The sequence below is a fragment of the Adiantum capillus-veneris genome, chromosome 7 (genome assembly GCF_014529385.1).
Source record: "Adiantum capillus-veneris isolate H3 chromosome 7, ASM1452938v2, whole genome shotgun sequence".
In the NCBI taxonomy this organism is placed as follows: Eukaryota; Viridiplantae; Streptophyta; class Polypodiopsida; order Polypodiales; family Pteridaceae; genus Adiantum; species Adiantum capillus-veneris.
Window position 1 is genome coordinate 167,939,611 of NC_140937.1, and position 26,353 is coordinate 167,965,963.

General features: G+C 46.0%; 1 protein-coding gene across 3 annotated transcripts in view; it reads right to left on the reverse strand.

Moving 5' to 3' along the window:
* Positions 1-1,402: 1,402 nt before the first annotated feature.
* LOC147455013 (uncharacterized) overlaps positions 1,403-26,353 on the reverse strand; it is a 66,812-nt gene continuing 41,861 nt past the window's right edge. For all 3 annotated transcript variants that reach the window (XM_086516863.1, XM_086516864.1, XM_086516865.1), the window contains exons 2-4: positions 12,286-12,439; positions 1,979-2,040; positions 1,403-1,794 (exon numbers count right to left, since the gene is read on the reverse strand). In XM_086516863.1, coding sequence (XP_086372989.1) covers positions 1,495-1,794; positions 1,979-2,040; positions 12,286-12,439 — 516 coding nt within the window. In that variant the 3' untranslated portion in view covers positions 1,403-1,494. The remainder of the gene's footprint in view (positions 1,795-1,978; positions 2,041-12,285; positions 12,440-26,353) is intronic.

The window sequence follows — 26,353 nt, forward strand, 5'->3', positions numbered from 1 at the left end:
AATGTCTATGCGTATACATTACATAAAAGAAGAGCAGTCTTTCTTGCGTGTTTATGTAATCACATACATGCCATAAGCATACATTGACATGTTAAACATGATTAGATAAGTAAGGTTTTTAAAAGCACGAAAAGCAAAAAAATCAAACTTTTTCAAAATTGAACCATGCTTGCACAAGATCTAGCAGTAATACATTTCGACCTTGCTTTTTGCTTTAAAGCACCAAAAAGCCCCAAAAGGAGGATTTTTTTGCCCAAAATTGAACCATGAGGCCATCAAGCCCAAAAGAGATTGGAAATAGCATCACTTTCCACTTTAAGACACTACAAGATTGTCATCAAATATTTCATGTCACAAACGACATAATTAAAATTATGTGGACTTAGATAACCATTTATTTACTTTTCAAAGAGACTCAAAAATCAAGGATCTTACATCGGTCATTAGTTGCTAGCATTCTTATTTATATATGTAAATGCCGTTTCCATTATCAAAGTCATCTAAGAGTTAAATCACTGGCATTAGACAAAATTGTTCACTAATTGGTCAAAATTTTGACATCAAGTGAGCATTGGGGAGCAGTCGTAGGTACTAGTAAGCAGCTTCACAAAAATGCATTCCTTGCACATCATTTGGAGCATTAAAACTTTGTTTAGTCAATTAGAATCCATGGAGTGCAAAAGTAAGGATAACACTCACATTTGGCTTCCAAGCATTACCCAATACACTTGTAACAACTTGCATTGTTAGAATTTTTGAAAACCTAAAGTGCATTGTTAAGAACGGACAACTAGGAAGAAGGTGGCGGTACCTACTAAGAAGGGTTAGGGGGAACCTACTCTGACCCCCTCATGATGTTTTTGTCCCTACATAGGAGAAGGGACACTTTAAATAAAGGGATCATGCCCCACTCCCCAAAACTATCGAGTACCAAAAAAAACCATAGAATTTTGAAAAATTCAAATATTTCAAGATGTCACTTTCTCCCTCCCACATTGACTCCCAAAGAAATTCAAACATCTTTTTCACTCCAATGCCCCTTTTTTTTCCGAGAGATCCTTCTATAAGTTAGTGAAGTTGCCCATAGGGCTACAAACCACCTCTACTACAGAGGGCTACAACAATCATAAGGGGAGACTCTCCCAATGAAAAAACAGCATATGTACAATGAGGCTAAATCAGGAGATGGAAGGAGGGAAAAGCCACACAGATGCCCCTTCTTTTGTGCCCTTCTGCTACCAACCTCCCGCCCAAGCTTTCCATGGCTCTCCTCAATGAGAATCCATGCATGTATTGTTTTTAGGAAAAAGATTGACAACTTGTTTTACGCATCAAAAAATTGCATGTTGTCATACTTCAAAACCGTCTTGAGTCATAGCCAAGAGTATGAATTCAAAGAGTCTGAGTAATTGCAAAGATCTTTAATCTCCCGTTTTAACAAAAGTCATTTCTATTTTGTCAAATTCTAATGAAAGTCTGCTAATTCTATAAAAATCAGTCAGGTTGGGAAGTATGTTTAGCCTTGGCCCGATTCTGTGAATACTCGCTTGTTAAATTGGTCGCTGGCTTGCCATCTGAAACGTCACACTCCTGCATGTCTCTTGCAACAGAAGGAAGCCAGAGCTCTCCCCGTTGCCGTTTCAACAAGCTGATGCGCTCCTCCTCATTTTGCTTCGCTGCATTCTCATCTGCCTGTCGTAAAATCCACAAAGCAAGAGCCTTTGCTTTCTCTCTTTCAGCATACAGTTTAACAGCTGCTCCATCAATTGCAGCGGCCAACAAATGAGATTGAAACTGTCACATGAGTGACACATTAGGCTTCATAAGATTTGTGACCTTGTAAGTAGCCAGCTACTGGTTAGGTAATGAAAACGTGTGTGTGTGTGTGTGTGTGTGTGTGTGTGTGTGTGTGTGTGTGCGCGCGCGCGCGTGTGTGTGCGTGTGTGCGCGCGCACAGTTAAATATCGAAGTGTGTTACCTGCTCAGAAGCTTCATCAACACAACTGTTTAAAAACCTCCTCTTCCTCCTTGCAGCTGCCTCTGCAAACAAGAGAAATTTTGCAAAATCAGGCCTTAAAGCAGTAAAAAAGCAGGCAAGCCTGTACTTGGCAGTGGCCTTTGCTCAGAAAGACCACTCGCAGCATATTTGAGCAAGGTAACCACAAGTTTTGAGAATGTCCAAAGGCACTACCACATATACTTACGAAGTTACATGCCATTGACAAAACTTTACATAATAACAAGAATAATTGTATCATTGTGGGCCTCAACAAGACACAACACATGCAAGCAGGCTATCTTCCCACTGCAAAATGTATTTTGCAGCCGTGGTGCACTCCCATAGTCAAAGGAACAGGATCCGCAGGATCTCTGGCAGTTACATAGCCGAGAACATAGATTAAACACACAGCCTCTTCCATCCAAGATGCTGTATTACAAAGAGCCCTTCATAGCTATTCTAGAGGATGGCTTTATCTAGCACCAAGATATATGGACACATATATGCCACATGGTGCTAGAGTGGCGATTGACAGCTCAAGGTCTCATGTCACGAGCTAGAAATGAAATGAAATGTTATATTAACGTCTTCAAAAGGCCAAAATGACCTATGAGACCAAACTACTACAAAATTGTGAATCTGATACCATGTCTGGGTACAAAAAGACTAGAACAAAATACTACTACTACTAGAATTCATTCTCATCTGCACTCTAGACGTCGAGAGAGTATGGCTCGAATCCTCTGTTGTAGTCTCTGTCGATGCTGTGTAGCCCCTCTCCTCAATCGTGGCCGTCTGGATCTCTGTAGCTCTAGTGCTCGGTCGATGAGAGTGCTGGTAGTGGTAGAATGAGTGTGGGTTGAGCTCTGCAGTGATGGCTGCTCCTCTGGCTATCCCATATCTAGTGAAAAGAAATCTGTAATCTGTCTCTGGGACTCTCTCTCTCTCTACCTCTCCCAAGTAAAGTGTCTCTATATCTGTGTAACTCAAGTAGATATAGCCCAAGATATCTCAGATCCTCATAACTCATGACCCTAGAGAAAGGACCGAAACCCTCTCTAAATAAGCAGTGGAAACGGCCCCGAATCTCATAGTACACTGTGCAATGACATATGTAATGTAGCTCTGTCTCTGGCTCTAGCTGGCATAAGCGGCATATCCTGGTATCCCTTTGAATCTACCAGTCTCAATCTCCAGCTGATGTGAGGATGTGCGTATTTGACCAATGGCACACCGCAAACCATGAGACATATGTGTATCCATGTAGCTGGGTCGAATCACAAACCCATCTCCTGTGAGGTGGAGAAGATGCTCTTTATAGAAAGCCATCTTCGTGCCCAACTCCTATGGTGGCTCTATCCATGTCCTAGTATCCAGCTGGATCAGGTCCTGACGAATGAGTCTAGTAATCTCCACCTGTGTAAGAGACATCGAGGGTGTCTGAAGAGAGTACTGGAAAGGGGGCAGCCTGTCCATGGTGAAGCCATGCATCTGAAACCATGATGTCAATTGTGCATACAAGCATGAAGTGTCCCCTTGAAGAGTTAACTGTCTGGAAGACTCAAGGCCAATCTAGCATATCTGTCTCTAGTAGTATCCCACAAGCTGTGCACAAAGGAGAATGATCTGGTAAGCGCCTCAATCTCCATAGGAGGGGCAGCTAGCTCTGCTCGAATGAGGTTGGGCAGGCAGCACAGATTGACAGAGACTAGAGGACATGTAGAGCCTGTGGACGTGGGGTAGAGAACGAGGAGCACTATGTATGCTAATGCCCAGCATATGAGCACATACAGGGCCGATATACAGCCCTTTTCACAAGACAGCCCATGCTATTGGGGTCGAGAAACTACAACCAGCTAAGTCCCTTTCTACTAGAGATTCCAAGACAGAGAGGCTCTCCTCTAGTCATCCACACAACCCATTGGAGGGAGATAGTCACAGCTCACAGACTGCTTTCAGAGAGCTGCCCAAGTTCCATAGTCACCACCCGAGGGCCAAAACAGGAACGATGAAAACAAAAAAAACACTGTTCCCAAGACCGTGACGGCCAAGACACGGTGTTTTTTTAAATTGAAAGATAAAACATACAAACAATTTAACCCCATGATCACCACATGATGCACACATAGAGCAACTCAAATTGCCTAAAAGCGACACAAATGCCTTCGGAAGCCACAAGAATCTAATGCAAAACATTGCAGGTGCATGTTGTGAATCTTAATCAGAGAGACTCAAGAGTCTAGGCACACAAAGCACAAACATGGAAACACAGATTCAAAATTTAATGCACGCCTAATAAAATGAAATGCATTTTCATATTAAACCAGGGGCAGATGATTTTTAGCCTTAGATAAAAAACGGTTCCCAAAAGGTCAAGAACCACGTTCTGTTTCAACCAGTCAGAACCCGCATTTTTGCTTACTATGTGAGCCAATTCACCCACTGGCAATCAAAGAGGAGTCACACTGCAGCAGGTAAAAATTGTTTGGGTGTATAGATGCCCCAAAGCGCCACAATACCAAGCCCAGAGAGTACGTCATTGGGCCATCCAAGAGATTCAACTCCAATATGAGCAGGCCAGGCAAGGAAGGTAGAGTGGGCTTTCATAGCAACGGGGACTTCACTCCGTTGATACCCATACATGCCATACTACACCCCCTCCCGGATGGAGCTAGCTAGTCCTGTGCATATCATGGATATACTCCTATGTGTCTGTAGTTCCAAATTCCACTATCATCCCCCTCATACACACATATGCCATACACACACCCCGATGTCTCTTATTTTATAGCAGGTTTATTTTCAGCACTCGTCACTCTTTAGACCACTCAAAGAGGAACAATGGACTAGGCTTTCCGCTCACGACATGCCCAAAAATGCCATGTGGGCTAGCTTTCTGCAGGGTGTAGTATCATTGTGTACTTGCACGAGAGCATCCTTTAATCATAGGCTCATGGGTAGGGATTGTCCATATCAATTTGCGTTGCATATCATGTTTATGTGCTTGTGTTTGTTAGTTTTGCATGCTATTTCTTGCATGAATCCCATGAGCAGTTTCTGCAAATAGGGATGCCCGACGGAAACCATGTATATTCTGTTTGCTGACACATTTTTTTGGCTTGTGAATGGTATCGCCATGGACCGACCACAAAGAACTGAGCTGGCAAGATCTCAAAAAGCGGGACATTTGTTGGACATGCCAAGCCTGCTCGATAGTCAAAATCTTCCACAACCTGCGAAGACTCACTCTCCAGCCTCCCCTAAACAGTGCTTACTGTAAGAGGCACATGTGACTGAATCTCCAAGGGATCCAGAATCTATTCGACTAGCCTATCCTGGGGCAACTCAGGCTGCTCCTGAACTACCATCGACTGTTGGTCCTCCTATATCCCTTTGTCCAACTTCCCTTGAACCTCCTCTCAATCCAGGTCCGTTAACCTCTCCTCCGGAGGTCTGTCTGGGGGCTGCTCTACCTCTACCGACCTCTATCTCACTACCCCAGACAAACCTCCTCCAGAGTTCTGTTTAGGGGCTACTCTGCCTCTGCCAACCTCTGTCCCATTACTCTCTTTAAACAAGGATAGGTCGTGCAAGTGCCCGTCTCTGTCTCTGACTCCATGTCTGCTCAACACTATGCTGATGTTGAGCACTCTGTTGCTGCTGACTTTGTGTGGGGTCTCTCTCTCTCTCTCTCTCTCTCTCTCTCTCTCTCTCTCTCTCTCTCTCTCTCTCTCTCTCTCTCTCTCTCTCTCTCTCTCTCTGTTTTACCTGCGCGAACCCTAATCTAGGGCCTGCTGTACCTGTGCGAACCCTACCTCTTGGTCTGATGTACCTTTTCAAACTCACTGGGCCTGCTGTACCTGCGCGAACCCTAATTTCGGGCCTGTTGTACCTGCACGAACCCTAATCTAGGGCCTGCTGTACTTAACCAAAGTGTCGACCTCTTCTGTCAAGACGTTCTGGAACAACTGCATCAGAATTGAAATTTCCACAGCCTGCGTATGTTGTCAGTTGATGAAGAGTGTTTCCAGCATACTCTTAAGCTCTCGAGTGCAAATATCTCTCCTAGGTTCAACTCTTCTTGCTGCTCGCAGTCGTCATTAATGCAGGTATACAATAACCCTGTTCATCGCAAGATGTAAAAGCAAAAAGGGAATCAACTGCCTCCACCAAGTTGCGCCGCCACCAGGGCTAAGGAGTTTTCATCGGCACCTCCAGCACCTGCAGCGACCGACGTGCCTACCCGCAGCAACAACACACCCAGCTGCAGCCTTGCACGGAAATTTGCAACAGGGCAGCACGCAGGACTTTGGGACAACCGGGACACAATTGCCGGAAGCCAACACGGAAAAACCGGACATGGCGCCTCTCGATAAAAGAGAAGTGGAGGAGATGATTGCAAGGGCGGTCACACAAGCCAAGGAGGAGGCCGACAAGGCATTGAATGCCGAGGTACGCAAGATGGTGGAGAAGATAAAGCAAATGGAGGAAGAGCGGAAGCAACTAGAGAAGCAAATCACGGGACTCAAAGAGGAGGTCAACGTCTTGAAGGGAGAAGTGGCGGCATCAAAAGACCTCAAGGAAGAAGGGGAGATACATGAGGCCGATAAGGAAGCCATCAAGGAGGAAATCACCAAGGAGCTCACCAAAGCCATAGAGGTCAAGATGCAGGCCACCAAGGAAGGATGGGTGGATGTCGTACGTAAAAAAATCACAAAGGAAGTAAAGGAAGAGAAGCGGCATGAAGAGACACTATGGATGCATGCCACCCTCGAGGAGAAGAAGATGAGAGAAGCCCGTATGCTCAATGTAAGGGTAAGTGGTATCAAAGAGGAGCATGGATCATCACTAGAAAGTGACAAGAGAACATTGTGTGCCAAACTTGGATACACCAACACCCCTTTCATCAAAGCATGGAGGGTAGGGAAAGACCCTCAAAAGACGGTGCTCATGCTACAATTCAAAGACCTCATGTACAAAATCACCTTCCTGAAGAAGGATTGCATTGAGAGGATTAGGAGGAGCCCCCATTTACATTGATGAGGATCTCACCAAGACACAAGTGGAGCATCGAAAGCTTTGTATGCCCAAAATCATGCAAGCAAGGAAAGAGGGCAAGAAGGCTTTCTATAGAGATGGGCGAATCTTCATAGATGGAAAACCCATCGCATAGGGATTCGCGGCCTATGAGACTACGGAGGCGACACGACATGAGATCACACTCGGAGTATGGAATTGTGACAGATGCCTCTGGACTCAGCCAGGCAGACTCCAGGAGGTGATGGAGGGGAGAGACATTTGTGATGCTAACAGAGACACATGAGAGCCAGGAGAGAGGTCTACCACATGTCCGGGGCTACCACTGGGAGTCCACATACAGGCGATCCACAGGGAGGCAGGGGACATCACGAGGATCAGGGGGGATTGCTCTTTTAGTGAGGAGAGAGCTACAGGATAGGGTCACGGTAGTGAGCAGAGATGTAGAGGCCCGCTTCATGTGGGTGAGGATACAGCTAGCCCCAGACAGAGCCATACATGTTGCACTGTGTTACTTCCCCCCACGCGGGTCACATTTTGCAGACCATACAGAGATACGACGAGCATCTACAACAGAGGAGGAGCCACCAGCGGAGGATGCCGATGAGAGTATGGTAGAGGAGGAGGAGGAGGGACCACAGTCACAGTAACCCTTTTCGGTTCTTTCGGAGGACCTCCTACACTACGTGGCATTGGGAGAGATCCTACTTGTAGGTGATTTCAATGCCCGCACACAGAGCCGACAGTGCGAGATGTATGACTTTGATGATTCCACCCTACTCCATACCATAGCGGCGGAGGATGTGGGACTAGGGAGGACATCAGAGGATAGAGGGAGTGACCCTACCAGATACGGATCACACTTACTGGCACTAGGATCAGCGCACCACCTCCTGATCTACAACGGGATGTCCCGTTGGCCGATGTCAGGTGGATACACTTGCTTCCAGAAGGGAGGCAAGACAAGACAGGGAGGCAAGAAAGGCCAGAGCACAGTGGACTACATCTTAGGCTCCACAGGGGCCATGGATATTGTACGCTCCTTTACCATACCACCACGGCCCATCGGCGCAGATCATACATATCTCAGCCTCTCTCTCAGTACCAGTTTACCGACACCACCTCCCCAGTCCCCCACGCAGCATACCACTATACACTTCAGTGAGGAGCTTTCTGAGATTTACAAATACCATGTGTACGCAGGGATCAGCCAGCTAGACCCTGACGCCCCACTCTCCAGACTCACCACTGAGCTCACCTCCATACTACACTCAGCAGCGCTCGAGAGCTTTCCCTCGACCATGCACTCCAGCGACACATCACGATCTGGGACGATGCCCCAGAATAGATGGTATGATGATGAGTGCAGACAGCTATATCAGAGGCTTAGGGCACATCATATTACTGGGCAGATATCTGAGAGACAAATGCACCGACAGATGGGTACTCTTACTAGACGTACGAGGGGAGCCTTTGAGGAGACACGGTGGTGGGATGTGTACCATACACTTCAGAGTCGAGAGGCAGCGATCTCTTGGAGAGAGATGAGACAGCGGACCCCACCCACATCTATAGAGGACCCAGCGGGGTATGGCATGCATATGCAGAGACACTCTATCAGGTGCCGGCTCAGCCCCCCCTTCCACACCTCGTGGCTCTCCGACCTACAGCTCCCACTCTCTTTACCATAGATATGGTGAGACGAGGCATTCAGAGTCTACAGCACCACCGAGCCGCGGACCACACCGAGCTTCAGGGTGAGCATTTTATATACGCTACACACACTTCGGCTCCATTGATTGCACACTTGTTCAACAGGGCATTGGTAGAGGGATTTCCAGAGAGCTGGACTATGCATACTATTGTGCCTTTACATAAGGCTGGAGACCGCATGGCTCCAGCCAACCACAGGACTATCATGATTGGTCATATGATGGCCAAGATTTATGGAGCAATTTTAGAGTCAGAATTGAGCAGATATGCAAAGACCGAGGGGCTACGCGCCTCCGGACAGGCAAGCTTCAGACGCACATTCTCTACTGTGGACCACATCTTCACTCTCAGATGCCTGATAGAGCAGTGACGGAGCCGAGGGAGACGCCTCTACTGTTGCTTTGTGGACTTCCGCAAAGCCTTTGACACAGTCCCCAGAGAGAGACTACTACAGCGACTCATATCTCTTGGGATACCCCCGGACATGATATGGGCCATATATGCTTTGTATGAGAGAGTGTCAGGCAGGGTCAGATGCCCAGGAGGACTATCAGATAGCATCACTAGCACCATCGGGGTGACACAGGGGTGTCCACTCTCCCCTACTCTATTTGGTATGTACATAGATGAGATGGAGACCCTACATCCGACAGAGAGGAGGAGCAGGCGCTGACCTATCAAGCACTCAGGTACATATTATGCTATATGCTGATGACATTTTTTTTATTTTATTTTTTTTAAGAGAGAGTAGAACTTGAAATTACATATTATGCTATATGCTGATGACATTATTTTACTTGCAGAGTCACAGGAGGATCTCCAGCTCCACATACAGGCTCTAGACTTATTTTGTACACAGAGAGGAGTGACAGTGAACCTTGGCAAGACCAAGGTTTTGATATTCCACACATCAGGCATTGTTCGTAGGAGATCAGTTTTTCCTTTTGAGGGCAGCCAAATTGAGGTAGTAGAGTCATATGTATACTTGGGCATCACCTATACAACCAGGACTGGCCGCTTCTCTATGGCACAGGCAGCCCGAGATCGCACCACACGAGCGTATGCAGCTCTAGCCATGCTTGAGAGGGGATGCCATCAGACACATTTCCAGGAGCCCCGCACGAAGAGCTGGCTATTTGACACTTTGGTGACACCAGCTCTTCTATACGCTGCCCCAATGTGGACCCCAGGATTATCAGAGCAGGCTTGGAGCAGACTCGAGAGGCCACAGATATTGGTGCTTGCTCGGATGATCCGGAGCAATGCATCAGTCCCACATGATATTATGAGAGCAGAGTTCGGTGCCCCACCCATGGTAGTGGAGGCGCTATTTCAGACAGTGGGATACCTCCACAGGCTGCGAGACATGAGGGCAAATAGACTACCTCGCCTTGCTCTTGAGGCCTCCCGAGGGCTAGCAGACTCTGGGGATGAGAGATCATGGTACGCGAGTGTGACTAGATGGCTTCAGACATACGGCTACTCTATGGACAGATTGCCTCCCTCAGTATGATCCGGATGCACCACGTCAGGCCCTCTCACACACTGAGAGGAACACAGTTGTCAGATATGAGCTCATACAGAGGCATGTAGAGCAGACTTGGCTCACACCTTCGCAGCCATTGGCCACGAAGATGGCATATTACAGAGATCATTTCCTAATGCTCACAGAGGACAGGTTCATACAGAGGCCCCACTACATGGATATATATCTACCACATGGCATGAGGGTAGCCATCGGACAGCTCAAAGTATCATCCTACCAGCTTGAGATTGAGAGCAGCAGAGCAGCATGGGTCCCACGCAAGGCCAGGATATGCAGATTATGCAGGCAGGAGGTAGAGTGTGAGAGCCACTTCTTATGCAGATGCCCTCACTATGCGGAGATTAGATCACGGTACCCCACTCTATTTGACAGGCCAGAGGTCTCATTACAGATAGTGATGACATCATTAGATCAGAGACTACTTGGGAGACTCTTGGTGGAGATGCACCAGCATAGAGAGAGAGCCCTCCAGACGGGGGAAGGTGGAGGATCGGATAGGCAGACGCGCTTTACAGACTACTTCCCATGCAACCACAGCCATCCACACATCAGGGGATGACTTTGATACGAGCTGAGGAGGCCAGATCTAGGCGGAGACCACAACTACCAGGATATCGCTCCAGGGCCTCTCAGAGACACAGACGAGAGGTCCAGGCCATCAAGGATTGACATACAGCATATATTCAGAGGGCAGGGCAGGGCAGACACTAGACATGGCGGGCATAGCCAGAGTCCTCACATCAGGCTCACGGATGTACCAGATACTACACCCTGCCATCACTACTGGATGGAGCTGACGTACCACACCACCCCCCTCCCTCCTCCCCTCACTCTCACTACACACATACATGCCTCTTTATGTACACCGGATGTTTTGTTATTACCCGATCACCCCCACATCTGCACACCGGATGCTTTGTTATTACCCGATCACTTACCACACTACACTTTGTACACCGGATGCCATTATTACCCGGTCATTCTGCACATACCAGATATCCAGAGGATATTCACATTTTTTGTACATGGATTTGTCTCATAGGCCAGTTTTCTTTGGCCTTTTGAAGACGTAAATAAAATCAATCTCTCTCTCTCTCTCTCTCTCTCTCTCTCTCTCTCTCTCTCTCTCTCTCTCTCTCTCTCTCTCTCTCTCTCTCTCTCTCTCTCTCTCTCTCTCTCTCTCTCTCTCTCTCTCTCTCTCAGATCTGACAAGATGGTGATTATGATGAAAGTTTGATCCACCTTGGTTCCACATCTTAGGTCCCAAAAGCAACTGCTATCAAAAGCTGGTGCCAAAAGCCTTCGAAAGTCAACGCTTTTCAATAACTAAACTGAAAAGCAACCAGCCACCAACTGCCACCTCACCCGTCCTTCGGGCACCACTTCAGCAACCCGCAAATCTCGCCACGTTTCATTGGGCTCAGAGTAAGGTCCTCCATTGGCTTGAGGTCCTCCATTCAAAGCCAGCTCCGACTCCGCTTTCTGCCCCTCTCTTCTGGTCAGGTCAAGTACATCACTTCATGACAAAATATAAAGTTATGGAACAAGCCAATGTGCACAAACTATCTGTACATCATGGTGGCATGTATGAAGAATGTAATATGAACCACCAAGAAGGTGCACAGTGCCATGTAATATTCCCTTGATCCAGTCTGAAGAACGAGCCCGCTGCCTGAGAAAGAATCTGCAACACTCTTCCACTACCCTAGAAGAGCCAGGTGTTGTATCCCGTTGATTGCTCAAAGTGTGCAGTAGCTCCATCCATATCTCAATCGATGTGGCAATGTGAGAACGCATCTAGAATATACGTAAGGGTTTATCACATGTTTGTGTGTGTGTGTACACAATACTATGCATGGGGACATGAGTGGAGTAGTTTTAAACATTGAAGTGTTACCGTATTGAATACCTCATCAGAGACTTTCTGCAAAATTAGGCCTTAAAGCAATAGGAAACAAGTTCTATAGCAGGCGAGTGTATAAAGACTGACCTTGGCATTGTCCTTTCTCGGAGAGACCACTTGGAGCATTTTTGAACAGGTGAAATCCAGAATTCTCATTCGTGTCCAAGGCACTAGCACATGTATCTTTTGCTGGTGTTATATAATAGGTCTTGTCTAGATACTTATGAAGGAACTCGCGCGCCTGAAACAGTGAAAAATCGAAAAACTTGAGTACAACACGTAAGTGAAGTATCTCTCTATCTCTCATCAAAACAAAACACATAAAAACACGCTATCTTGCCACCACAAAGGAATTTTGTAGCAATGGCACACAAATAACTCTCTCTCTCTCTCTCTCTCTCTCTCTCTCTCTCTCTCTCTCTTTTTAGGGTTTCGTCACCTCTTTTTTTGCTATTTTAAGGGTTTCGTCATAGCTTTTTTGCTTTTTTTTTGTGTTTCGCCACTGTTTTAAGCTATTTTTTTAAGTTTCGTCACTGTTTCTTGCTGTTCTTTAGGGTTTCGAGACTGTTTTGTGCCGTTTTTTAGGGTTTTGCCACTGTTTTTTGCTGTTTTTTAGGGTTTCAAATATATGTTTTGCTGTTTTTTAAAGTTTTGAAGCTGATTTTCTCTGTTTTTAAGGGTTTCACAAGCGTTTCTTGCTATTTTTTAGAGTTTCTTGCATTTTTTGGTTGTTTTAGTCTTTCTCTATCTCTGATGGTCTCCCTCCATTGGGCTACCCATTGACCCCCTTTCACATGGCCTCTCCAGTGGCTAAGTTCTCGATTACCAACAAGCGGATATCAACACTTCAAGTTGAAGTGAAGGAGTGGAAAAAAGAGATGGAGGCAACCTTTCTTCAAAAGATGGAGGAATGGAAAGAGGAGGAGAAGAACCCATGCGAAAGAATTTCTCGTGTCGAAGAGCAAGCGGCTTCACAAGAAGCCACAATCCGAACTCTCCAAGGTGAACTTCTTGCAGCAAAAAGTGGGTGGCTCGAAGAAGGCAAAATTCAGCCATCCATGATGGAAGAATTGAATACCATGAGAGAAGAAATACGGATTATCAATGAAGATGAGGAGAAGAAGTCATGGGCCGCGGTCATCTCCGCAACACAAAAGAAAGTAGCAGAGGCCGAAAAATGGATTGAGGTCACCAAGAAAGGGAAAGGTAAGGAAGCTCCTTGTACACCCACTCTTATTAACATGACCCTCGAAGAGGAACAAAGGAGGAGGATGCGGGCTCTACATGTGAGGGTAACCGGCCTCAAGGACATAAGAATGTGGAAAAAGAGGTCACAATCCTCACATCCATGATGGGGGTGGACAAGCCTTCACACACAAAGGCATGGAGAGTGGGCAAGAAGAGTGGTGGCCAGGGAGAATCTTCAAAAGAGAGAGCTCTCAAACTTTGGCAGAGAAGAAGAAATAAGAAGATAGGTATTTTCCTCGATGATGATCTCACTCTCTCACACCTTGCACATATGAGAGAGGTAATGCCAAAGATTACGGTGGAAAGGGAGAAGGGAAAAACGGCCTTTTACAGAGATGGTCGCGTGGTGATTGTAGAGCGGCACTCTACATGACGGTGTGAGACCTATGGGACCACACTGAAGATGGCTACTTGGAATTTGTAATGGATCTATGAGGTTGGACGTTGGTGCCTTTGAGGACAACTTCAGAGAGGGACATTGTTTTCTTCTCAGAGACTCGTCAAGCCCCTGGACAGCTTATGCCACATGTGGTGGGATACAGATGGGAGACAGCCCACAGGACAGTCGCGAGATCTAAGCATGGGAGTAGAGGTTCAAGAGGAGTAGCAGTGCTATTTAGGAAGGAGTTACAACCACTAGTACATATTGTACAGAGAGATGATCATGCTAGATACATGTGGGTGAGGCTGAGAGCTGACACAGGCCGATTTCTATACATTGCCATAGGTTACTTCCCCCCCAGTACGTCAGTATATGATGCACCCAGAGGACAGTCGCCTTTCTCTATACTAGATGATGATATATGGGAGTTTTCTAAGGATGGTGATATCATCCTCCTAGGAGACTTCAATGCCCGAACGGGCAACTCTCAGACAGTCTTCTCCGACACTTCAAATGAGATGCTTAGAGAGTTGGATGTGGGTGACTTGGAGCTTGACAGATGCTCACATGATAGAGAGCAGACAGAGTATGGGAGATACCTCACGAAGATGACGACCACACATGGGTTAGCCATACTTAATGGCTTACAACGATTTCCTGGAGCAACCGGTTTCACATGCTTTCCACACAGACATGGGGCCAGTACAGTGGACTATGTTATGGCACAGCCGAGCTTTATTCCTTGTATTCAGGATTTCACAGTGGAAGCCAAACCAATGGGTGTAGCAGTGGATCATGCTCTTTTGACATTGTCCGTTTCATTTCAATATAGTATAGTTTAGACATCAGAAGGCAGGTCACATACCCGTTATACATTTATACCAGAGACTAACTCGGTTTATATAGAGGAGATCTATAGCCGTCTATGCACAGCTAGTCCTAGTCTCTCAGTGGAGGAGTGCACCACTTTACTGACTAAGACACTCCATAGTGCAACATCAGAGGCATACCCACACACTCAGCCGGGTCGGAGGCGACATTCTGGGAGCATGCCCCAAAATAGTTGGTATGATGAGGAGTGCAGAGAGATGAAAGCCCAGTTCCAAAGAGATCTTCTTTTAGGAGTCATCACTTACAGACAGTCTCGGATCGCTTCCCGGCACCTTGTGCAACGGAAAAAACGAGCTTATTTGGCCCAAATGGAGTGAGACTTGTATCAGTTGTTCTTGAGTAGAGACTCAGGAGAGGCATGGCAATTCTTTCATGAGCACTCCCCTCCCCCAGTGATTACTTCTCCTGATATGTGGGGCCAGTATGCGACATCGTTATATACAATTCCTGGACAGGACCCCCTTCCAGATCCTACAGAGCCATGCCCACCTACCAGCACCTTCTTTACCACTGAGATGGTAAAGAGAGCCATTGACAGGATGAGGACCAGCAGAATATATGATCATGACGGTCTAGTAGCAGAGCACTTTATACATGCTAGAGAGATGTTGGTAGAGGTTCTTGCAGTGTTGTTCAATCGTGCCATGTATGAGGGGTTACCTGAGACTTGGAGGTTGTCTACTATTGTGCCTATCTTCAAGGCAGGTGATCCTACAGAGCCTGGGAATTACCGCACTATTATGGTTGGGCACACATTGGCACCATTGTATGCATCCATTCTTGAGCAGCAGTTGAGTAATTGGGCAGAGGGTGAGGGTGTACGAGCAAAGGGCCAGGCCGGTTTTAGGAGGGGTTTCTCCACTCTTGATCATATTCCGACACTCAGAGCCATCATTGAGAAGGGCAGGTCACATGGGAGACAGATTTATTGTAGCTTTGTGGATTTCCGCAAAGCATTTGACATGGTATTGAGAGCTCGATTGATGCGCAGATTGCAGGAGATGGGGGTACCCATAGTGTTGATTTGGGGGATTATGGCTCTATATAGATTACTGATGGGACATGTACGCACCCCGGAGGAGATATCTGATTTAGTTCACTCCACCATTGGGGTGAAACAAGGTTGCCCATTGTCTCCTACTCTATTTGGTATATATGTTGATGGTGCCCAGCTGGCAGGGACGTGGATCTCATTGTTGTTATATGCTGATGATATTGTGTTGATCTCTGACTCACCAGAGGGTATGCAGCGAAGTTGGATGCATTACATAGTTTTGCAGAGGATAGTGGATTGACTGTAAACCTTGGTAAAACCAAGGTTATGGTGTTTAACACCCCACCACAGTGGATCAGGAGATCAGCACCGAGTTTCACATATGGTCAAGAGCATACACTTACCTTGGGGTTGTCTTCATTGGGCCGAGGTTTTCTTTGGGGAGAGCAACAGAGACTAATCTGACTAGAGCTTATGCGGCCTTGGAAGGCTTGGAGAGGATGTGTTCGCAGGTTCAGTTCCACGAACCTCGGACAAAGTTATGGCTCTTTGATACTTTAGTAGCCTCAGCTATGTTGTATGCGGTGCAGATATGGGGACCTGCTGTAGGCCAAGATGGTTGGAGACGTATGGAGAGACCCTTGGTATCTATGATCTCTAGACTAATCAGAGCCAAGGCCTCCGTACCCCACGCTATCATTCGAGCAAAGCTAGTTGCCCCTCCTATGGAGATTGAGGCGCTTACCAAATCAGTTTCCTTTGTGCACAGCTTGTGGGATACTACTAGAGACAGATATGCTAGACTGGCCCTTGAGTCTTCCAGACAGTTAGCTCTTCAGGGAGACACTTCATGCTCGTATGCACAGATGACATCATGGTTTCAGATGCATGGCTTCACCATGGACAGGCTGCCCCCTTTCCTGTACTCCCTTCAGACACCCTCGATGTCTCTTACATGGGTGGAGATTACTAGACTCATTCGTCAGGACCTGATCCAACTGGATACCAGGAGGACATGGATAGAGCCGCCACAAGAGTTGGGCACAAAGATGGCTTTCTATAGAGAGCATCTTCTCCACCTCACAGGAGATGTACATGGATACACATGTCTCATGGTTTGCGGTGTGCCGTTGGTCAAATTCGCACGTCCTCACATCAGCTGGAGATTGAGACTGGTAGATTCAGAGAGATACCAGTAGACAACAGGATATGCCGCTTATGCCAGCTAGAGCCAGAGACAGAGCTACATTACATATGTCATTGCACAGTGTACTATGAGATTCGGGGCTGTTTCCACTGCTTATTCAAAGAGGGTTTCAGTCCTTTCTCTAGGGTCATGAGTTATGAGGATCAGAGATGTCTTGGGCTATATCTACTTGAGTTCCACAGATATAGAGACACTTTACTGGGGAGAGCTAGAGAGCGACAATTTCAGAGTTGGATTATAGATTTCTTTTCACTAGATATGGGACAGCCAGAGGAGCAACCATCACTACAGAGCTCGGCCCAGACTCATTCGACCACTACCGATACTCTCATCAACCGAGCACTGGAGCTACGGAGATCCAGACAGCCACGATTGAGGAGAGGGGCTACACAGCATCGGTGGAGACTACAGCAGGGAATTCGAGCCATACTCTCGACATCCAGAGTGCAGATGAGGATGGATTCTAGTAGTAGTAGTATTTTTGTTCTAGTCTTTTTGTACCCAGACATGGTATCAGATTCACAATTTGTAACAGTTTTGGTCTCATAGGTCATTTTGGCCTTTTGAAGACGTTAATATAACATTTCATTTCTCTCTCTCTCTCTCTCTCTCTCTCTCTCTCTCTCTCTCTCTCTCTCTCTCTCTCTCTCAACTTGAGTCTTACGGATAAACGCGTAATATAAGCAACCAAATGCCGGAAAGATGCCATGTTATGGTTCACTCCAATATTTGCCCTCTTTTTTTCATATTGGAAATACATGCGACGGGCTTAAAAAGTTGGCCACTCGCAAAGGAGAATTTCACCGTATTTAGCCAGAAATAATTAAATGGACGGGAGCCATCACATAGTTGGATATGTGAAATGTTCAATCGTGCACTTCAACACGGTATGCCTTGTGATTGAAGCACTAATTGGGTCAAGCCTTAGCATAAAGGAGGGGATGTAACCCATAGTTACCGGGGAACGCCCCCTAGCCTCCGTTCTGGCGTTCCGGGGGGGCAATTCCCTTCCTGAACGTTCCGAAACGTCCCAAAACGTTTGACGTTCTAGGTGGCCAGTGCAAACCGGAACGGCCGTTCCGGAACATTCCGAACACCCCCAAAACGTTCCGGAATGCCCCTGGAACGGCCAACGGCTACAAACAAATTTGGCAAAAATTGAAAAAATTGAAGTAAATGTTTGGGCTTCTTTTTGAAGTGTGCAAGGCCTCAAGGACTCATAAAATGCATCCCCCTCCCCCTTTCTCTCCACAAGCTAATCCTCAAGGCTCAAGCTCTCTCCCTCTCACACTCTCAAGATCTCTCCCTCTCAAGACTCACTCTCTCAAGGCTCAAGCTCTCTCCCTCTCACACTCTCAAGATCTCTCCCTCTCAAGACTCACTCTCTCAAGGCTCAAGGCTTTAAGCCTTCAAGCTCTCTTCCTCTCCCTCCCACTCTCTCAAATCTCTCCCTCTCCCTCTCACTCTCTCGAGTCTCTCCCTCTCTCTCTCTCTCTCTCTCTCTCTCACATCATCTAGTCAAGCAAGATTGAATGGTCTTCAAAACGAGTTTTTTGTGAGTATTAGAGTCAAAGCACTCTAATACTCCTTGTATTTAAACACAAGAAGCTAAAAAATGCACTATTTGGGTGTTTTTTATACCTCCCGTTCCGCGCCGTTCCCGTTCCGAACCCCTAGCCGTTCCCCCGTTCCGCGGGGATCCCGTCGCCGTTCCCGTTCCGCGTTCCGGGTAACTATGATGTAACCAATGGAAATAATTACCGAGCTATAATGATTGGGTCTCTTATGAAAAAATTAAGGGCTAAAAAGAAAGGCAAGCGTGCAAAAGGACAAGCGGGGTTTCCGTCAACATCATAGGACCATTGATCATTTTGTCACTCATCGTGTTCTCATGGAGGAAAGCCAGTTGAAACGTAAGCGATTGTATTGTTGCTTCAAGGACTACAAGAAAATATTTGACATGATTCCACGTAACAATTTGTGGAGAAGGATGGAAGAACTCCGAGTACCAAGTTGAAAGAGGTTCGCGAATTCAGGTTGGGTGATTTTGAGTGACAGTGCGTGTGCGCACTGAGAGAGAGAGAGAGAGAGAGAGAGAGAGAGAGAGAGAGAGAGAGAGAGAAGGTCAAGCTGGAGCAGAGAGAGAGATCTCGTAAGATTTGTCAAGTCCAATAATCTCAAGTGATGAGGTTTTGGACCATTTAAAATGCCACTTGGACAATGTGAACACCTTACAGATAGTCCAAGTGGCCTAAAGGCCAATAAAATGAGGTATGATGCCTGTACAGGCAGAAATGGGCCTGTAGGGTGGTAGACTTTAGCTTTCACCCGGTTCTTTGCTTCAAAAACTTTACTTGAACTTTATGACACAGAGAAACTTCGCAAATGAACTTGTAACTAGAAATAACACTTCTAACTTGGCATCTAGAATGCTATCAAGAAGACAGTGACACCCCGTAGGCCCCAAAGACTGGCGCCCCTTTCGGTATTTCTTTATTCTTAAGAAAACTTGGGAGAAAGACCTGCAAGTTCCTACGAGCTGTCCTGCTTTTACCAGGCTGAAAATGGCCTACTCTAGCCCGATTTCGACAACATAACCACAATAGGAAGCTTCATAGACAAAATCCCCATGTAAAAGATGACTTCCCCGGCGCATACGGGCACTTTCCCGGACCTGTCAAGAATCTGCAGCACACTAAATTCTCTGCATTCTGCCCCAAAAATGCACCCGATCACCTGTATAGTGATCCTAAAGCTTCTCCAAAGCTCCTGAGGGTATTAGAGATCAATTAGGGTCAAAACCCTACACCTGTAAAAATACACAGCAGGCTGTATTTTACTGTTTCGGGCTCCGTTTCACGTGTCAGTCGCATCCATAGCAAGCCCTCGTACTCTTGCACCTGTAGGGCTACTTGCCCTTTGAATCGGACAAAATTTCTCGCGTGAAATCTCTCTGAATTCACCTCTACCTACGGGGGATTAGCAATTAGCTAATCCAATACCGGAACAAGAGGCTCTTGCCCCAGCATGCGCGCATGAACCCACACAATTGTACATACAGATGGAAATCCCTTGATCTGGGCATTACGATTCTGTAATCAAAAGGGGGGAGAGGTGCGCAAGAGCGGAATCATCGCGCTACATAAGACAAGGAAGAAGGCAAGCTTTCCATTAAAGTTGTGATCACCTGCACCCACTACTCACACATAGAGTAGTTCACATAATGAGCAAAAATCAACCCCCACACTCAAATTGGGCGCCTCCTCTTGGGATGAGACTGGCAATTCAACTTGGTGCCACCATGTGTCCACTTTGCCTCTTTTGAATTAATTTCCTAGTACCCACCGACTTATAAAGTGTAGCGAGGGGCCTAAATGAATTTGAACTGAGCCTAGGCACCCTTCTACTGCTCGGATTTCAATGCCGACTGGCCCGACCATCTCGTGGTGACCTGCCCTTCCCGACTGCGGGTGAAACTCTCGGCCGTCGGCCGTTTCACATTGGCCACACAATGTCTGGCCATTTGTGACTTCAAAAAAAGGGTCCCAAAAATTAAATAAAAATCAAGAAAAAGAAACCAACAACTAAAGTTAGTAGTGTGCCACAGCCTCGTGAAACAGGCCCAAAATGGTGGGCTAAAAATATACAGAAAATATATCTGCAAAGCTCCCGAGCAGAGCTACGAAGTGGAAACAGTCTGAAGGAGATCATGAGTGACATCAGGGTATTTACCCCCAACAAACCCCCACTTAAAGGCCCAGAGAGTCGCCTTTAAGCTATGTAACTCCCACATCTGTAGGCAATGCTCATGTTGTACCTTGGACAGGTTTTTGGTAAGAGCATCGGGAGGGTTCTCATGCATGCTGATTTTCATCAATGAGACCAAACCATCATCAAGCATCTCTCTGATAAAATGGTATCGCGCATCAATGTGTTTGGTACGCGCATGAAACATGGCATTTGCACTCTTGCTATCACATCCAAGGACAGGCATGTCATCAGGCAATCCAAGCTCATTGACCAAGCGGACTAACCATATGGCTTCTTTGGAAGCCTAAATGACTAAAATATATTCAGCCTCCGTAGTAGAGAGTACAACTATCCTTCGAAGTCTAGAGCACCATGAAATAGCAACGTGTAAATGTACCCACTAGTTGACTTGCGCGTATCAGTATCACCTGCCATGTCAGAATCACAATATCCCTACAGTTTTAATGGACCTTTTCCATAACACAAGCATTTGCTTTTGGTCCCTTCCAAGTACCTCATTACAGACTTTACAGCTCTGCCAAGATTAAACATAAACCTGCTCACTACTCCCATTGAATAAGCAATGTCAAGTCTAGTGGCAACCATAGCATACATCAGAGAGCCACAAGTTGAAGCATAAAGTACTCCCCTCATAGCATTGGATGCATCATCAGTTTTCGCGCAATCACTTGCAGTCAACTTTACATGTGGCTACAATGGCACATTCAAAGGGTTAGCATCAGCCATACTAAACCTGTCAAGTACCTTTTCAATGTACTTTTCTTAAGACTAAAACAACACTTTTTGTTGCCTCTCTCTCCTTATGCGCATGCCCAAAATATGTTCAATTGTACCCAAATCTTTCATTGCAAAAGCTGACTTCAGCTAGTTTTTGAATGTGTCAAGAGTGCTCTTATTTCTTCCCAACTAACAACATGTCATCCACATACAATACAAGAATCACTAGCCTATTGTCCGCATCTCTTTCGATGTATAGATAGTGATCCGCATGGCTACGTTTGAGCCCATGTTTAAGCATGAAAGTGTCAAATTTTTTGTACCATTGCTTAGAATCTTGTTTCAACCCACACAAACTTCTTTTGAGCATGCATACACGATCTTCCATGCCAAAGATGACAAAACCTTCCGGTTGCTGCTGCATATACAACACTTCTTCAAGGTCATGCAAGAATGCTACTTTTACATCCATCTGATCCATCTTTGAATCCAAGATAGCAACGAGAGCAAAAAGAACGCAAAGGGTAGTCATTTTCACAAAAAGAGAAAACACCTCTTGAAAATCAATGCCTGACTTTTGTGCATATCCTTTGGCAACAAGCCTAGCTTTGTACTTGGGTTTGCCATTGACAGTTTTAATTTTGTTGTTAGAAATGACTTTCCTACCTTTGGATAACTTAACCAAATCCCAAGTATCATTGGCATGCAGTGCCTTGATTTCTTCTTGCATAGCCAGCTCCCACTTGCTCTTAGAATCACATGACATGGCCTCTTTATGTGTAAGAGGCTCTCCCTCATCTGTCAATATAATGTATTGCAAAGAGGGGTCAAATGTCAGGGCAGCGGAAGTGTTTAAGGATTTACCTCAGATCTAGTATTCCGCACAAACACAAGGTTACTTTATTTTAGTTGAAAAGAGAAACTAAACTGAACACAATGAATGAGAGAGAGAGAGAGAGAGAGAGAGAGAGAGAGAGAGAGAGAGACACGACACGGCATGTCGGGTCCCAACCACCCTCAAGGGCCCCCTTTCTCTGTTGCCAGAGCAAGTACTTGCTTTATAAACTTGGACAATGTTGTTACAATGATCCTAGATGATGAGATGCAGAGATGGTACTTGCTAGAGACGCTAGGTATTGCTGAGATGCTAATGGGTACTTGGTGTCGATGCTTGGTACTGCAACAACAATGACGGATACTTGTGCTATAAGTACTTGGTACTACAAGGCTATGGCTGAATGCTGAAAATGCTAATGGCGAAAGGCTGAAATTGCTGAGATTAGTGGCTGAAAAACGCTGGCTGATGCTGACGATAAGGGCTGAAAAGGATGGTGCTAAAGCTGGAAACGCTTGCATTTGGGGCTGAATTTGATGGTGAAGATGGGCTGAAAACGCTGGTTTGTCGATATGCTAAAAACGCTGGTTTGCTGATGCTAAAAACGTTGGGTACTCGGTTTACTTGTGCTACGGGTAGTGTGGGTACTCGTGCTGTACTTGTTCTTCTGCTTCTTCTTGCTTGAAGTGTGACCCTCAAGGGTCCCTTATCTACCCAAACCAAGCTAGGTGAGCAGCCACCAAGGAGACTCCACGATTCTTTACAAAAATGAATCTAAAGAGTCACTTATTAATAAATTGACTTAAGTGCATGTTCGTATGCCTATATGCTTAAGTGACTTAATTGTGCAAGAGAGGGTATGCAACTACGACCTACCTGTACATGCACGTCCTGCTAGAGGCTCACAAAGTGCCAGGCTAGGTCCTAAGCTAAACTAAGAATGACGCTAGACTGCAACAAAAGCTTGTCTACAAGGCGCAAACTTGTGTATATTGCAGATGTAGGTATTGCTGCAATGTAACCACCGGCCGTACCAAAGTTTGTAGGTACAAGAGGAGTATGCCCATATGCTGCTCGGAATGGACTCATGCCAGTCACTGAAAGGGTAGAGTTATTGTATGCGAACTCTACAAGTGGAAAATATTCTTCCCATGACTCCAATCGAATTCGTATGTAATGTCGAAGCATTTCTTCCAAAACTTGATTCACTCTTTCTGTCTGACCATCAGTTTGAGGATGGTATGCTGAGCTGAATAACAAATTTGTACCAAGAGATTTGAAGAGAGATGTCCAAAAATGTCCTGTGAATTTTGGATCTCTATCTGAAACAATAGACTTTGGCAACCCATGTAATCTGAAAATGTGTTGCACAAACAATGTCGCAACGCCTAGGGCAGAAGCAGCCTTCTTGCAAGGAATGAAATGTGCCATCTTTGAAAACCGATCAACCACTACGAGAATCTGTGCATTGCCTTTTCGGGAACGAGGCAAAGTAGTGATAAAATCCATGCTGATACTTTCCCATCTTTCTTGAGGTACCGATAAAGGTTGAAGTAATCCTTGAGGAAGTTGTCGAGAAGCCTTCATTGTTTGACAGGAATGACAAGCTTTAACAAACTTGATAACATCTTGTTGCATCTACGGCCAAAAATATGTTGCTGACAACAGTCTATATGTCTTGTTGATGCCAGGGTGAGCAGCAAAAGAGACTTCATGATGCTCTTGAATCAAAATCTTCCGCAATGGTGCATTGTGAGGAACACAAATGCGATCAATATAATAGAGCAAGTCATCAGCAATGGTGTAAGCTACACACATATTCATCTCTACAGGAGTAGGAGTAGAGAATTTGAGAGCTTGAAATGCGTCTCCAAAATCTCTGTCTGTCAAATATTCATGCTTGAAACAAGCAGGTATTTCCATTTGCACACTGGAAATGGCAAAGTTAGTAGCACGAGGCACGCGGCTTAAGGCATCTGCAACCACATTTGCAAGGCTCGGCACGTATTGAATAATCATATGAAAGTTTGTCAAGAACACAACCCGTCGTCTTTGACAAGGATTCATCACTGGTTGAGTAAAAATGTATGTTAATGACTGATGATCTGTCTGAACAACGGAATCTGCGCCAAGAAGATAATGCTTCCAAGTGCAGTAAGCATAAACAATGGCCAAGAATTCCTTATCATAAACTCATTTGAATGGCTGAAAATTTGCGGCTGTCAAAAGCAATGACACGCTCATTCTACATAAGAACACCTCCAGAAGCACGATCAGACGCATATGTCATCACAAGAAAAGGCTGGGTGGGATCTACAATAGCCAAGACTGGGGTTGTCGTCAAGGCATGCTTAAGAGCTTTGAACAACTTCTGCTTCATCAGACCATTGAAGCTTATCTTGCTTGGTCAACTCAGTCAAAGGAGCTGAAATATCTGAGAACTTGTGCACCTTGGTGTGATAAAAATTGGCAAGTGTCACCAGAAGGTGTATTTTTCATGTTGACTTCCATAAATAAGTACTAGATATTTTTATTTTTACTTGTTTTGCTCGAAACCCTTGAAAAGGTACAAGTGGACATTGCATGGCCAATGTGAAACAGCTGAGGCCAAATAGGTTTCTCACATCCGAAGTCTAGGTCAATCACTATGGGACTGATCGGGCCAGTTAGCAATGAATTCTGATGAGTATGGAAGCCTGTGTGTGCCAAATGAGGTCTGGGCCACTCGAAAAGTCACTTTTAACTTTATAAGTCAATGGGAACTAGAGAATTAACTCAAAGGGGCAAACTGGACACTTGGCAGGAGGAGAGCTGCATGCACGACACCTCAGCAAGAGGAGGCGCCCAAGAGAGAGGGGGGGCTGATTTTTTACTCATAAGTGACCTACAGTGTCTGTGTGAGTAGTGGGTGCAGGTCTACAGCTTCAATGGAAAGCTTGCCTTCTCCTCTGTCTCATGTAGCGCGATGACTTGCTCTCGTGCATCTCTCTCTCCCCTTTGGCACATATGGTAATGCCCCACTAGTTGGGCTACTCAGATGAATATGTACAATTTTAAGGGTTTATGCGCGTTTGCCAAGGCAAGAGCCTTTTGAACAGGAACCGGATTAGCTAATTGCTAATCCCCCACAGGGGTATGCACAATTCCATCGCGAAAGATTGCAAGTTCGGAGAGTTTTCTCACGTGAAAACTCGTCCAATTCACAATGGAACTGTCCCATTGCGTACGGGAGCCCTTGGAACGCACGTCTACACTGTCCCATTGCGTGCACGAGCCCTTGGGACACGCATACGCGTGTTCGCTCCGCTAAAAACGATCTGAAACAGGAAATTACAGCCTGCTGTGTTTTTCTGCAGATTTAGGGTTTCGCACCTAAACTGCAAGGGAGCACCAAGGGAGCCTCGTGAGAGCCTTGGGATGTGTGTATAGGCTTTTGAGCACACGGCAAAGAAAAACAGAGAATTACAGCCCTCTGAATTTCTCTGAGACAGTTCACCAGAGAGCTTCCAAATAGCGAGGGGATCCGCCCTAGACAGGTACTTTCGACCTACAAGGGTTTTTGCGCCGTTATGCTACCGAAATCAGGTCGGAAACCTGCGTTTTCAGCCCTCACCAGGTTTGGACAGTTTTGTGATAGCCAATACTAAGTGGTCGGATTGTCTACCTTAAATTAATAAAGAAATACCGAAAGGGGCGCCAGTCTTTGGGGCCTACAGGGTGTCGGTCTCGTGTGCGCAGTGACATTCTAGTCGTTGGACGCAACTGTGGCATTCTAGTCGCTAGACGCAAATGTGCTCTGTGTAAAGTTAACACGTAATTGAAATAGTACCGCCCTCTACGTTGTACAGGCCGGTTATATGGTTCCATCGACGGGATAGTCACTTTTTCTTCAAAAAGTGCAACGTGGATTGTTGTGGGTGGAAGGAAAACACAGAGTTTGTCGTTATGGCAGAGACGAGAGACCAAGTACCTGAAGAGGGATCTTCCTCACATGGCACAGAGAAAGTTCCTTCAACTCTTCAAGAAGAGGACAAGTTGTTTAGAGCTCAATTGCGTTGCTGCATGGACATGTTTCAGCAATTGGCTAGCAACCCAAGGATGCAGGAGTTC